The sequence below is a fragment of the Haematobia irritans genome, chromosome 3 (assembly GCF_050003625.1).
Source record: "Haematobia irritans isolate KBUSLIRL chromosome 3, ASM5000362v1, whole genome shotgun sequence".
Lineage (NCBI taxonomy): Eukaryota > Metazoa > Arthropoda > Insecta > Diptera > Muscidae > Haematobia > Haematobia irritans.
The window spans coordinates 12,350,467-12,366,668 of record NC_134399.1 but is presented as its reverse complement, the minus strand read 5'-3'; the positions used below and the strand labels follow the sequence as shown (position 1 = coordinate 12,366,668).

Below are 16,202 nucleotides of genomic sequence, written 5' to 3'. Positions count from 1 at the left end.
GAAGGATGAACCAACTAAAAAAAATAAAATAAATAAACAACTAAAATCAGACAGAGAGAAAATAAAATGCATAAAGAATGCAACTGTAAATGATGTTATTCAAACGAAGAAGAAATGTAAAATTTTTTAGCTATAAACCCCATAAGAGAAAAAACTCCACGAAGAAGCAGAGACACGAACACACAAAAACAGAATGACAACAACTGCAAATTCAAACTAAATAAAACACTTATAAAAAATGCCTAAAATTTACATGAACACACTAACAAATGGTCGAACATATGCGCATGTATTTAGGTGATGATATGTTCTCGTACACCTCCTCTGTGTTCAATGGCTACAATGCATGCATGCAAGTTTGTTGCTTAAGTCTTTTGTTTTTCTCTATGTTTACTCACAGGTATGGCCATAGCATGGCATGGTATGGGAAAAACAAAACTTCGTTTATAATGGAGAAGGTAATAAACAGAACAATGGCATTGACAGGAATTCTATGTAGAGAAATAAATTTTGTACACAGGGAAAAATCAAAAATATAACAAAATAATATTCCCATGGATATATTTACAAAACAAAAGATGGAAATAAAAGCAAATATTGACTTTAAGCATATATTTTTGTGTTGGAAAATATATTCTATTGAAGAATATATGTTTATAGGGTCCCTGATCCTATTACAAAATATATATTCCCCAGCAAAAACTGGGTAAGTAGCTGAGATGAAAAACTGCTTACCAAGAGCAATTGTGTCCGGAAATGTCCGGGAATACTCAATGCTTGAGAATATAGAACATAAATTTATTGTTATTTATTTATTTATTGTTTATATTCAAATACAAATGCAAATATAAAAACAAAACAAAAACGAAAATATATACCGAATTTTTGTCATGTGACCAATTTTAATTATCCCTGGAAATTGTATAAAAAGCAAAGACTCTATATCTATTTTTTTAAGTTGAGATTCCCTTCTCCTTAGCAGCCCTTATTCAAAAATATTTGAGTAAAGGATAAGGCACCTCTCGTCTCTTCCAGAATGGACTGTAGAGATTAGGTTAAGAAACTCTTCAATTAGAGCTTATGACATCGTGACTTTCAGCTTTTTGGTGAAATTTCAGCATAAAAAGAGCAACCCAATATTTTCCATTTTTACAAATACGACTTTCCAAGAAATGTAGTAGGGATTGTAATGGAAAACAAAAAGTAGATTTTTAGTTTTTTTTTTTAAGTCGACTTTATTTTTTTTTCAAAACTTAAAAAGGCAATTTTAAAATTTTGAAAAATTTTACATCTCAGTATTTTTTTACTTTTTGAAAGGTTGATTGTAATGAAAATAAAAATGTCAATTTTTAGATTTTTTTCAAAATCGACTTTATGTTTTTTTTTTTTTTTTAATTTTGGAACGATTGATTGTAATGAAAATCAAAAAGTCTATTTTTAGATTAATTTTATTTTATTTTTTTAAATTTAAAAAAATGCAACTTTCAACTTTTTTAATTTTGGAAGAGTTGATTGTAACGGAAATAAAACTGCCGATTTTTAATTGTTTTTTCAAAGTCGACGTTAATATGTTTTTTTTCAAAATTAAAAAAAAAAAAGAAACATCTATCAACGTTTCAAAAATTGGACTTTTAAGTTCTTTTTTTGTTTTTATTTTTGGACGAGTTGCTTGTAATGAAAATCAAAAAGTCGATTTTTAGATTTTTTTTCAAGTCGACTCAATTTTTTTTTTGAAAATTTAAAAAATGCAACTTTCAACTTTTCATTTTTTTTTTTCATTTTGGAAGGGTTGATTGTAACGAAAATCAAACTGTCGATTTTTAGATTTTTTCAAAGTCGACTTTAATTTTTTTTAATTAAAAAAAGCAACTTTAAACTTTTTATTGTTTTTTTTTTTATTTTGGAAGGGTTGATTGTAACGAAAATCAAACCGTCGATTTTTACATTTTTTCAAAGTCGACTTTAATTTGTTTTTTTTCCAAAATTAAAAAAAAGCATCTTTCGTCGTTTCAAAAATTCGACTTTTCAGTTTTTTTTTAATTTTGGAATGGTTGATTGTAATAAAAATGAAAAAGCAGATTTTTACATTTTTTTAAAGTCGATTTCATTTTTTTTTCAAAATTTTAAAAATGCAGTTTTTTTCATTTTGGTTGGGTTGATTGTAACGAAAATCAAACCGTCGATTTTTGAGATTTTTTCAAAGTCGACTTTATTTTTTTTTTTTAAATGCAAAAAAAGCCACTTTCGACTTTTCAAAAATTCGCTTTTCAGTTTTTTTTTTAATTTTGGAATGGCTGATTGTAAAGAAAATCCAAAAGTAGATTTTTAGATTTTTTCAAAGTCGACATAATTTTTTTTAATTAAAAAAAAGCCACTTTAAACTTTTTATTGTTTTTTTTTTTTTATTTTTGGAAGAGTTGATTGTAACGAAAATCAAACTGTCGATTTTTACATTTTTTCAAAGTCGACTTTAATTTGTTTTTTTTTCCCAAAATTAAAAAAAAAACATCTTTCGTCGTTTCAAAAATTCGACTTTTCAGTTTTTTTTTTAATTTTGGAATGGTTGATTGTAATAAAAATGAAAAGGCAGATTTTTAAATTTTTTTAAAGTCGATTTCATTTCATCAAACCGTCGATTTTTGAGATTTTTTCAAAGTCGACTTTATCTTTTTTTTTTTTTTAATTTAAAAAAAGCAACTTTCGACTTTTCAACAATTCTCTTTTCAGTTTTTTTTTTTTAATTTTGGAATGGCTGATTGTAAAGAAAATCCAAAAGTAGATTGTTCGATTTTTTCAAAGCCGATTTAATTTTTTTTACAATTTAAAAACTACTTTCCACTTTTATTAATTTTTTTAATTTTGGAAAGGTTGCTTGTAATAAAAATCAAAACTTAGATTTTTAGATTTTTTTCAAAGTCGACTTTAATTTCGTCTCCAAAATTAAAAAAAAAAAACAACTTTAAACTTTTCGCTTTTCAGTTTTTTTGTTTTTTAATTTTGCAATGGCTGATTGCAATGAAAATCAAAAAGTCGATTTTTAGATTTTTTCAAAGTCGATTTTATTGTTTTCAAAATTTAAAAAAAGCAACTTTCGACTTTTCAGTTTTTTTCTAATTTCGACGTTCATTTTTTTTTTCAAAATTTAAAAAAGCAACTTTCGACTTTTTTAATTTTGAAAAGTTTGTTTGTAATGAAAATCAAAACGTCGATTTTTTTGACAACATTTTCTATAGAAATAAAATTTTGTCACAATTATCTCTATAAAAGTAAAATTTTGTTAAAATTTTATTTCTATAGAAAATTTTCTCAAAATTTTATTTCTATAGAAAATTTTCTCAAAACTTTATTTCTATAGAAAATTTGGTAAAAATTTTATTTCTATAGAAAATTTGGTCAAAATTTTATTTCTATAGAAAATTTTGTCAAAATATTCTTTCTATAGAATATGTTGTAAAAAATTTGTTTCCACAGAAAATTTTATTTTTATATAAAATTTGTGAAGTACCTCTTTGTTGGAGAGGAATATTTTGCAAAATCTACCAAAACCTCAAGAATTCTACCAATGTACGAAGCAGTAAAAAAATATACTATTTATATTTTGTTCGAAAGAAATTTTTTATACTGAATTTACAGAAAATGTTGTCAAAATTTTATTTCTATAGAAAATGTTGTCAAAATTTTATTTCTATAGAAAATTTTGTCAACATTTTATTTCTATAGAAAATTTTGTCAAAATTTTATTTCTATAGAAAATGTTGTCTAAATATTATTTCTATAGAATATTTTGTAAAAAAATTTGTTTCTACAGAAAATTTTGTGAAAATTTTATTTCTATAGAAAATTTTGTCAAAATTTTATTTCTATAGAAAATTTTGTCAATACTTTATCTACAAAGAACTACAATTAGCTATCTTTTTATGAAATGTAAAGGAAAGATTAAAATTTGCAACGTGACAACAATTCGTTATCTATTTATTTTATAATTGAACGTTGGGTGCCTCTTGTTTGACTGTTTTTTTTTTTTGTTTTTAATTTTCAAGAAATGTAATAGAGATAATAATAAGAATTAAATAGTCGACTTTTTGTTATTATTTTTAAATTTAGAATAATTTAATTTGGCAAAAGCCGACTCTAGGATTTTTTCACATTTTATATGTTTTGATTCTTTAAAAAATTGCAACTGTCGGGTTTGACTTTCGACATTTGTGATGTGACTTTTTGGGTTTTTATTATTTTTATTTATTATCTATGGGTTTTATTATTTATTGATTTCAGCTTAAAAAGTTAGGTTAAAGTGGCCGCCTGAATTATTTTCAGGCTCATTTAGACTATGCGTTGACCAAACTGCAAGAGTAGCTTAACCAACAGGGAAAAAGTATTTTGTTTATTAAAATGTTGACATATGCGTTTAGACTTATACGTTAAGTTTTATTGGTCGATTAAGAGCGATTTTGATTAACATCAAAAAACGAATTGACTCGGCTACAAAAATTGCCTTCGACTTTCCTATTTTTTTCGACAAGGAGTCCAAAACTCGAAAATCTTCGATGTATGATAGTGATCAGGTGACACAGTTCTCCCATTTTTCCAATTTTTCCAAATTTTCTGGTAAGATAAAGAGCAATCTCGTGAAAAAAATTAACATTTTCGTAGGAGGTGTCTTGAATCTCAAAGATAATTTTAATTTAAATTATTGTTCACCAAATTTGAAAGAAAGTCTATCTTAGTCTCTTAGTCTTAGTTATGTAGATTCAAAGAAACACATTTTTGACCGAATTTTCAAAATTAGAACCCCCTCTAACTCTCGGTGTGCTTAATCGATATTGCTCACATTTTGTCAATTCTATCCTATAGCACTGGATTATTTCCTTTGAAACTAATTATCTATTTCCATTTAAATGATGAATCAAAAGCAAGAAAATCTCTCACCAATTCACCATCCAGATGGTAGTAAAACTCAAGACCACATCTTCATCAACCCCACACACACAATCACTATACACATTTGGAATATTTTCAAGACATAACATGTGCACTTGAAGAAGACTTTTGAAAGAGGCAGTATAATGAAGAAAGATGAAGAAACACTTCAACAATACAATGGAATTTACATTTTCCGTATAAACGTGACTCAATCTGAAATGATTGCTGCATTTCTAGGCCATATGGGATGCATTTAGCCTTTGAGAATTTTTAGAGCCAGCAGAAATTATTTTAAAATTACTATCAGGCCAGCGTTAAAAGCTTAACAGAATTCCATTTAGAAGGCTAAAAGCAAATGGAGGCAATAAGGGCAATTTCCCTGAGCAACATGAAGGCATTTAATGTAATTATCAGTACTGGACAACAACACAATCAACCAGAATGATAATGATGAAAATGACGATGGCATATGGAAGTATGGATATTTGGTATAAATATTTGTACTTGCCAACTTAGAGGAGTGAACATAAGGCCTATGGGAATACAAAAATGAATGTAATGGGTAATACACTGAGACAAAAAAGAAAATTTTACAAAAACAAAAAAAATCTATTATATAGATTTTTTTTCAAAATTTAATTTCTATAGAAAATTCTTTTCAAAATTTAATTTCTATAGGAAATTTTTGTAAAATTTATTTCTATAGAAAATTTTTGCAAAATTTTATTTTTACAGAAAATTTTGTCCAAATTTTGTTTCTATAGAAAATTTTGTCAAAATTTTATTTCTATAGAAAATATTATCCAAATTTTATGCCTATAGAAATTTTTCTCAAAATTTTATTTGTATAGAAAATTTTGTCAAAATTTTATTTCTATAGACAATTTTGTCAAAATTTGATTGCTATAGAAAATTTTGTCAAAATTTTATTTCTATAGAAAATTTTGTCAAAATTTTATTTCTATAGAAAATTTTGTAAAAATTTTTTTTTCTATCGAAAATTTTATCCAAATTTTATGTCTATAGATAATTTCGTCGAAATTTTATTTCTATAAAAAAAATTGTATTTCTTCAGAAAATTTTGTCAAAAATTTATTCCTACAGAAAATTTTGTCAAAATTTTATTTCTTCAGAAAATTTCGTCAAAATTTTATTTCTATAGAAAATTTTGTAAAAAAATTATTTCTTCAGAAAATTTTTTCAAAAATTTATTCCTACAGAAAATTTTGCCAAAATTTTATTTCTATAGAAAATTATGTCAAAATTTTATTTCTACAGAATTTTCTTTCATAACTTTACGAGTATTTCCATAGAAAATTTTGTAATAATTTTATTTTACAGAAAATTTTGTCATAATTTTATTTCTACAGAAAATTTTGTCATAATTTTATTTCTATAGAATATTTTGTCAAAATTTTATTTCCACAGAAAATTTTGTCATAATTTTATTTCCATAGAATATTTTGTCAAAATTTTATTTCCTTAGAAAATTTTGTCAAAATTTTATTTCTATAGAGAATTTGGTCAAAATTTTATTTCTATAGAGAATTTGGTCAACATTTTATTTATATAGAAAATTTTGTCAAAATGTCATTTCTTCAGAAAATTTGGTCAAAATTTTAATTGTTCAGAAAATTTGGTCAAATTTTTATTTCTTCTGAAAATTTCGTCAAAATTTTATTTCTATAGAAAATTTTGTAAAAATTTTATTTCTTCAGAAAATTTTGTCAAAAATTTATTTCTATAGAAAATTTTGTCATAATTTTATTTCCATAGATTATTTTGTTAAAATTTTATTTCCATTTTATTTTATTTTGTCAAAATTTTATTTCTATAGAAAATTTTGTCAAAATATTATTTCTTCAGAAAATTTTGTCAAAATTTTATTTCTATAGAAAATTATGTCAACATTTTATTTCTACAGAATTTTTTTCATAACTTTACGATTATTTCCATAGAAAATTTTGTCAAAATTTTATTTCTATAGAAAATTTAGTCATAATTTTATTTCCATAGATTATTTTGTTAAAATTTTATTTCCATAGAAAATTTTGTCAAAATTTTATTTCTATAGAAAATTATGTCAACATTTTATTTCTACAGAATTTTTTTCATAACTTTACGATTATTTCCATAGAAAATTTTGTCAAAATTTTATTTCTATAGAAAATTTTGTCAAAATTTTATTTCTATAGAAAATTTTGACAAAATTTTATTTCTATAGAAAATTTAGTCATAATTTTATTTCCATAGATTATTTTGTTAAAATTTTATTTCCATAGAAAATTTTGTCACAATTTTATTTCTATAGAAAATTATGTCAAAATTTTATTTCTATAGAGAATTTGGTCAAAGTTTTGTTTCTGTAGAGAATTTGGTCAACAGTTTATTTATATAGAAAATTTTGTCAAAATATTATTTCTTCAAAAAATGTTGTCAACATTTTAATTCTTCAGAAAATTTTGTCAAAATTTTATTTCTTCAGAAAATTTCGTCAAAATCTTATTTCGCTAGAAAATTTTGTCTTTACAGAACGAAAGAACTAATGTCTCCACTTTCTCACCCACACTCTGCCTCTCTCTCTCTCTCTCTTTACAGAATGAACCCGAATGTAATGCAGAGCTAACTGCGGCGAATCGTGCCCTATTCCTAGAGAAAGTTCGTCAATCGAATACAGCTTGCCAAAATGGAGATTTTGGCACCGCTGTTCTTCTCTATACTGATGCCCTACAATTGGATCCCAGTAATTACATTCTCTATAGTAATCGATCGGCGGCTCGTCTAAAACAAGGACAATTTGCTTTGGCTCTACAGGATGCCACCAAAGCTCGTGAATTGTGTCCACAATGGCCGAAAGCATATTTTCGTCAAGGTGTAGCTTTACAATGTTTGGGCAGATATGGTGAGGCTTTGGCATCTTTTGCCGCTGGCTTGGGTCAAGATCCACAGAATAAGCAGCTGCTGTCGGGATTATTGGAGGCCTCCATTAAGAGTCCTTTGAGACATGCTCTCGAGCCAACATTCCAACAATTACGCACTATGAATTTGGATCAATCTCCCTTTGTGGTTATATCAGTGGTGGGTCAAGAGCTATTACAGGCTGGTCAATATCACTCGGCTGTAACGGTGCTGGAAGCTGCTTTACGGATAGGCTCATGTTCACTGAAGCTAAGAGGCTCGGTGTTTAGTGCTCTTAGTTCGGCCCATTGGGTGCTCAATCAATTGGATAAAGCCATAGGATATATGCAACAGGATTTGGCAGTGGCCAAAAGTCTGGGCGATACAGCTGGCGAATGTCGTGCTCATGGAAATTTGGGTTCTGCTTATTTTAGCCAAGGGTCTTTCAAAGAGGCTCTAACCGCTCATCGTTACCAATTGGTGCTGGCTATGAAATGCAAAGATACCCAAGCTGCAGCCGCTGCCCTGACATCTTTGGGCCATGTCTATACAGCCATAGGCGATTACCCCAATGCCTTGGCCAGCCATAAGCAGTGTGTGCAACTGGTCAAGCAGATAGGTGATCGTTTACAGGAAGCTAGAGAAATAGGAAATGTTGGAGCTGTCTTCTTGGCCATGGGGGACTTTGATTCAGCCGTAGACTGCCATACGCAACATCTGAGACTGGCTCGTAAACTGGGCAATCAGGTGGAGGAAGCCAAGGCCTATTCCAATTTGGGATCCAGTCATCATTATCGGCGAAATTTTTCACAGGCCATGACCTTTCACGAACAAGTCCTGAGAATTTCTCAACAGCTGGGTGATCGCAACATTGAAGCCAGGGCTTATGCTGGTCTAGGTCATGCGGCTCGATGTGCTGGAGATATTGTCCAGGCCAAGAAATGGCATGAGAAACAATTGGAAATGGCTTTGGCCTCACGAGACAAGGTGGGCGAGGGAAGAGCCTGCTCCAATTTGGGCATTGTCTATCAGCTACTGGGTGAACACGATGCTGCGCTGAAATTGCATCAAGCCCATCTGACCATAGCCAGGCAATTGCATGATCGTGCTGGTATGGGCAGAGCCTATGGTAACATAGGCAACGCGTACTCCTCGGCAGGTCTTTATGAAGCAGCCATCAAATATCACAAACAGGAGTTGATCATCAGCAAGGAGGTCAATGATCGCAGTGCTGAGGCATCGACACACGGAAATCTGGCGGTGGCCTATCAAGCTTTGGGTGCCCATGATATGGCTATGATTCACTATCGAGCCCATCTGAATATAGCCCGTGAACTAAAGGACACCCAAGGTGAAGCTTGTGCCCTACTTAACCTGGGCAATTGTCTGAGCTCCCGCCAAGAATTCGCCCATGCCGTCCCCTATTATGAGCAGTATTTAATGTTATCCCAGGAATTGGGAGATGTGGCCGCCGAAGGTAAGGCGTGCCATTTTCTGGGCTATGTTCACTATTGCATTGGCAATTTTAGAGAGGCTGTCCGCTATTATGATCAGGATCTGGCTTTGGCCAAAGATCTCCAAGATAAAATCAATATGGGTCGAGCCTATTGCAATTTAGGTCTAGCCCATCTGGCACTGAGCAATACTCAGGCCGCGCTGGAATGTCAAAAATATTTTCTAGCAGTGGCCCATATGACCAATCATTTGTCTGGGAAATTCAGAGCCTTGGGAAATATTGGAGATATTCTTGTACGAACGGGAGAAGTTGAGGAAGGGGCAAAAATGTATCAACGCCAATTGGCATTGGCTCGCCATTCGCGAGAGAGGTCTATGGAGGCTGCTGCTTGTGGAGCCTTGGGCCTGGCCCATAGACTCATTAAGAAATTCGACAAAGCCTTGGGATACCATACGCAGGAGTTGACGCTACGGCAACAAATGTCCGATTTGAAAGGAGAATGTAAGGCCCATGGCCATTTGGGAGCCGTACACATGGCCCTGTACAATTATACACAAGCGGTGAAGTGTTACCAAGATCAATTGGCCAGAGCTCAAGAACTTCAAGATTCTGCTATGGAAGCTCAGACATTTGGAAATCTTGGTATTGCTAAACTCAATATGGGCCACTATGAGGATGCCATAGGATATTTGGAGCAACAATTGGGTACCTTGGAGCGGGTCAATCTACCAACAACGCAGCATGATAGAGCCAGAGCTTTGGGCAACTTGGGAGATTGTTATGATGCCTTGGGCGATTATGAGGAAGCCATCAAATGCCATGAACGCCATCTGCAATTGGCCACAGAGTTACAAAGTTTTCGTGATCAAGAGAAAGCCTATCGTGGAATGGGTCATTGCCATCGAGCCCTGGGGAACCTACAAGAGGCCTTGGTATGTTTGGAAAAACGTTTGGTGGTAGCCCACGAATTGGGTAGTCCCGAAGTCAAGGCTGTCGCCTATGGTGATTTGGGCAATATCCACTGTGCTTTGGGTAACCACGAACAAGCGGTAAATTGTTTGGAGCATCAACAGGAGATTGCTCGTGAGTTGGGAGATCGTATACTGGTCTCCGATGCTACAAGTGCCTTGGGAAATGTCTATCAGCGGATGGGTGACAATGATGGAGCTATGAAATTACATAAAATGGATTTGGAAATGGGTGATCATTTGGGCAATGCCAATATGCAGGCAAGGGCCTGTGGAAATTTGGGAGCTGTATATGAGGCTATAAGGTCCTATGATGATGCTGTCAAATTCTATGAGAAACAATTGGCCATGTCAACAGACCATCTGAGTAAAACATTTGCTTGTGGATCTTTGGGTGAGTGAAGACAGTTTTAGGTAAAGAGAGAGGGAATAATTCTGGATTTTTTCTAGGTCGGGTGTACCATCAAATGGGCCAACATACGGAAGCTGTCAATTATCTCAAACAGGGCTTAACCATAGCCCAAGCCATCAATAAGTCGGAAGAAGAAGCCAAAATAAGACATCAATTAGGTAAGTAGGCTGTGCTATTCCATCAAGCTTTCCATGACATGACCATTATTTCCCGTAGGTCTTGCCTTAAGAGCTTCCGGCGATAATGAAGGTGCCAAACTTCAAATGGAAAATGCAGCCCAACTTTTGGAATCGGTACGCTATGATCAACGCAGTCCCGAGGCTCGTAGTAGCCTCTTTGACCTGCAAACCTCTTGCTATCACATTCTACAACAAATCTTTGTGGCCATGCAACGCAATGAGGATGCCTTAGTCGCAGCAGAACGTTGTAAGGCCCGTTCCACACCCGACACCAACAGTATTTCTCGTAAAACCATGATGACCTGTAGCGAGCACATTTACGATATTGTCAATCGCACCAAGAACAATGTCCTCTACTTTAGTCTGGCCATAGATGAACTCTATGCTTGGTTCCTACAACCACAAAAGGGCATTGTGAGATTCCATGCCATTAAAATCAGTGAGGAGACTTTGAAAATGTCTTCGGAAAAACTTGCCGAACATGCCAAAGATTCGGAGGACAAGGAAAGTCTATTGGAACGCTACATCAATATGGTTCGTGATAATCTGGGAGTTAATTCCGATACGGTACTCCATGAGGGTGATGGCAGTGGTTGGCGTTCTTCAACGGAAAATCTCCTAGATGACTTTTCCAATGAACGTTCTGGCTTTCTGAGAATGGTCAATCGTAATCATCTCATGAATTCTTCCAATTACTCCCTGAGTTCTCTGTTTAGTTTGGGTTCGGTGGGGGGTTCTGTGGCCAGTAGCTTGCAGGGTTCCACGCGGTCCATAGGAAGTCTCCAGGGATCATCACGATCGCGTAGAGCTCCCATGTTACCAGTGTGGCAGGGACCTTCCTGTTTGCACACTCTATTCAATATATTGATGGCCCCCTTCGACGATTTGCTGCCTACAAGTGGAGCCGTTTCGCGTCAGGGAAGAAAGGAATTGATATTGGTATTGGACAATGAGCTGTATTTGGTACCTTTTGCCATATTACGTAGCTCCAAAGAGGATGGTGAATATCTCTCAGAGAGATGTTCTCTGATTACAGTACCCTCTCTACAATCGCTAAGGATAAAGAGTAAAATTTTACGTTCCCGAGAGCTAGCGGAGAATTTGAATACAGCCCTGGTGGTGGGAGGTCCTCGTATACCCTCCACTCTGGCAGAAACTTGGAGATGGTCAGAGTCGCCCGCCTCTCTACAAGAGGCAGCAATGGTGGCCGATATGTTACAAGCTAAGACACTAGTGGGTTGTAATGCCACCAAAGAAGCCATAGTCTCGGAACTCCCCACGGCGGAATGTGTGCATTTTGCCGCCAATCTAAGTTGGAAATTGGGTGCCGTAGTTTTAAGTCCTGGCGATGTGGTCGATTCACAATCTCAGAAAAGATTTTATCAATCTTCGAATGCCGAAAACTCTTCCGAGCGAGATCATGAGACTCCCGAATTATCCGGAGGCAATATGGAATTGCCCCAATTATCAGATTTCATACTCTCCGCAAACGATGTCTTGAACATTAGACTCAATGCCAAACTTGTGGTTTTAAGTTCCTATCATTCTATTGAGCCCATAACTGGATCTGGGGTTGCGAATTTAGCCGGTAGTTGGTTAAGTGCCGGGGCCGGGGCTGTCCTTATTTCCCTGTGGCCTGTACCAGAGACAGCAGCTAAAATTTTGCTAAGAGCTTTCTATTCTTCATTGCTTCAAGGAGCCAGGGCCGCAAGGTAAGTACTGCTGCGGAGTCTTAAGATTTCCCATTCGAATTTAATATCGCCTTCTTCCCCCACAGAGCTCTCGCTGAAGCTATGCAAACCGTACAGCATACCAAACACTTTGCCCATCCTGCCAACTGGGCTGGCTTCCTTTTGGTGGGTGGTAATGTCCGTCTATCCAATAAAGTTGCTTTAATGGGTCATGCCTTGTGTGAACTTATGCGTACTCCGGATAAATGTCGAGATGCCTTGAGGGTCTGTCTGCACTTGGTCGAGAAGAGTTTGCAGCGTATCCATCGAGGCCAGAAGAATGCCATGTATACCACCCAGAAGAGTATCGAGAATAAGGCGGGACCTGTGGCTGGCTGGAAGGATCTATTGATGGCTGTAGGATTTCGTTTTGAACCCGCTGCCAATGGTATACCATCGAGTGTTTTCTTTCCCCAAGCTGATCCTGAAGATAGGCTATCACAATGCTCGGCCAGTCTACAAGCCCTATTGGCTCTAACACCCCTAACTTTGCAAGCTCTGGCCAAGCTGGTGACCAGCTCCGAAATGGCTGATGATATTATTGCAGTCATAAGAAATGTTTTGGCTCAATATCCACCCAAGGGAAGTCCTGAGACTGAAGCTATCATAGAAATTCCTCTCTCGGTAAGACTTTGGCGTGTGGCGGGATGCCATGAATTGCTCGCCTCTATGGGTTTTGATTTGACCGAAGTGGGTCAGGATCAGGTGACTTTGCGTACAGGAAAACAAGCTAATCGTAGGATATGCCAATTTGTTTTGCAGGCTCTTTTAGCTTTATTTGGTAAGTCTGCAAAGGATCATGCCCCAAAGTCTCTAGATGATTTCGATGATTTTTCCCTTTTAATTACAGATACCCAGGAAGCTCCTAAAAGCTTAGGTTTGGATTCATCAAGCAGCTGTGAGTCTCTAATCGAAGACAGTTGCACTGATGTTACTCTACCAAATGCCACAAATAACCATCAACATTTACCATCGTCGACACCCCATCAAACTTTGGTGGGAGACTCTGGTAAAGCGCCATTAAATATGGGCATCTCATTGCCGCCCTTGCCCATAAATCGTTCCCGTTTGATAAGCACTGGCAGTGGAGCCTTTATATCATATGTCAGACGACGTGGAGAGCCCGATGGCGGCCGTACAGATAATGAAGCTTTACCTTCGACAAGCGCCGCCTGTAATTCCTCGGCCCTATATCCCACACTGGATCAATCGAGCCTTAACAATACCACAGATAGTGAACTCTCCGATGGTTATATATCACAGAGTCATATAACCAAGACTAGTAACTGTCGTTTGGGCTCGACAGCTCTAAGGGGACCAGTTAGAGTTTCACGTCCCGGAGGTGGCGGTGAAAGTGATGCCGCCTTCACACCAAGTCCTCCGGTTACTACCCAAAATCCGGTTGACCCCAATGTTTCATTGGCCTTGGCCCATCAAACCAGAATTCGGAATTTGTATTCAGGCACAGGAATGGGATATTTGGGAGACTCTGTAATTCCTGAGATTTCTGTAGTGCCAAATGCCGGCGGACGACGCCCTGATAGCTCAAGTTCTGCTAGTTCCACTACGGATTGGGAAGGTTCCGGCCATGCCACAGTTCTACGGCGTGGAGGTCATATGCCACCATTACCACCACCCAGACAAAATATGCCTTTGGTGGATAGTCTAAGGCCTCTAGCCCCCATGGCTCCGGTCTATAACAACCTGAATGCCAACTTGGCTTCCACATCCCAAACTAATGCCACCGATTCCAATAGCAGTGAGTCTGACTTCGAAAGAAGCCTGAAAGTTGGTCAATTGCCTATGTCACATTTCCGTTTAAAACCAAAAATTAAATTGGGAAGTGCTCAGTCATCGGTGGCTGCCAGGGTTAGTAAAGAGCATGCTCTCTTTATGGATCGTCTTAATGTGAGAACTGAAGTGGGCGCAGCTAACCAAAGTGGCTCAAGTGTAAATACTCCACCCACAGGCCCTCTATGCACAACGAACAACAATACAGCAGGCAGTCGGAAACCCATCAATTTGCCCGATGATGAAGACAATGCACTGGTCTTCAATTCCCCCAATCTTTATTTCTCACAAGCCGATAGTGATCTTATGGAAGAAGCTAAAAAGGATTTGAAACCCATAAATGCGAATCATAATACCGGCGCCGCCAGCTCGAATAGCTCCTCGGTGCACACAGGAGCTGTGGCTAAAGATACAGGCAAATCGAATCAAAAATCCATTCAGGATTCAATTATGCGCCATATGAATAGAGAAATGACTCCAACAATATCGGAAGTTTATCATGAGCGTAATTTAGGTCTGGGATTGGCTCCTCCTCTCTCGAAATTATTGCTTAGCAAAAACTATGAAGAAACTGAGCAGACATGCAAAATGGCGCCCAGTAATTCAATTGCCCTAAGTTTGGCCGAGGCCGTAAATGACATTGAACTAAGTGGAGCCTCTTCATCATCATCTGTGAGTACAACCAATACCAAAACTCTAAATCCTCAGAGTTCCAATGGCAATAGTGCTGCGGTCAAAGATGTATGTCCCAACTGTGGTGATCCTGCCGATATAATATGTCGCTGTAAAGCGGCCACCGTACAAAAGAAATCCTCCCACAAACCCTGGCTAAGTAATGTGCCCTCAAGTATAGTGAAAGCCAGTGATTTGACAACAGCCGATATCTTGGAAAGGCAGAATAAAATACGCACCAGTGTCAATAAGGAAGTGGGAAATCTAACAGCCAGTGTTCCCAATTCTTTGTCCAATCTGAAACGTGTTCCCAGCCCCTTTAATGAATTCTGTCGCAGAGATGAGGGTGATGGTCGTTCTGTAGCCGATTCCCAGTGCAGTAGTAATTATAAAAATATAACTATGCTAAAGGGTGACGCAGCACAGACCAGTGGAGTGGCCAGTCGAAAAGTTTAAGAGGAAAGTGGGAAATCTGGCAACAAACTCAAAGGAGTTCCCAGACTTTGTAATCAATTCCAAAGGATGCCTGTGGAAGATCAATGGCGTAATCAAGCGAAAAGTCTTCGAACGTTCTGTTACTGATGCCTTGTGCCAGATGAGTGACGTTGCCAACCTAAGAATCTACGAACAATTCTTCTACTTCTTGTCACTCCAATGTTTCTAGGCAGTTGTTTTTCATTTACTTCACTGATAATTGTATCCATATATTTATTAAAATCATTTCCCTTAGTTTAGAATTTAATGTATGTATGTATTTATTTCTATATATATACGAGTATACTAAATATCGTTAGAAAAAAAATGCAATATATTTTTTATTATGGTATTAATCATTCCCATGCATAAAATGCATCCCATATGAATGCTGTACAGTTTTAGATTTTATTTCAATTCTTTTAACTATTTCAAACAAAAAAAAACAGAACTGATTATATTTAATTCTATTACATTTACAAGTGTTTATAGTTGTTAGTTGTGTAATTGTAATTTTATTTAATAAAATATGAAATATATATGGAAAATTATAAAAGTTATTCAAGATAAATGCAATGGAATGGGAGGGGAACCACAGTTGCCATTCGATTCAAAAATAATATACCAAAATGTCTATAGAAAATTTTTTCAACATTTTTTTTTTATTTTGCCAATTTTTTTTTTTCGTAGAGAAAATTT

General features: G+C 35.3%; 1 protein-coding gene across 1 annotated transcript in view; it reads left to right on the top strand.

Annotated features, from left to right (window-relative positions):
- Nucleotides 1-15,954, top strand: part of LOC142229144 (tetratricopeptide repeat protein 28) — a 99,306-nt gene extending 83,352 nt beyond the window's left edge. The window contains exons 3-7 of the mRNA XM_075299683.1: nt 7,522-10,639; nt 10,696-10,815; nt 10,874-12,548; nt 12,614-13,347; nt 13,417-15,954. Of these exons, the coding sequence (XP_075155798.1) occupies nt 7,522-10,639; nt 10,696-10,815; nt 10,874-12,548; nt 12,614-13,347; nt 13,417-15,485 (7,716 nt within the window). The 3' untranslated portion in view covers nt 15,486-15,954. The remainder of the gene's footprint in view (nt 1-7,521; nt 10,640-10,695; nt 10,816-10,873; nt 12,549-12,613; nt 13,348-13,416) is intronic.
- The last annotated feature ends 248 nt before the right edge of the window (nt 15,955-16,202 follow it).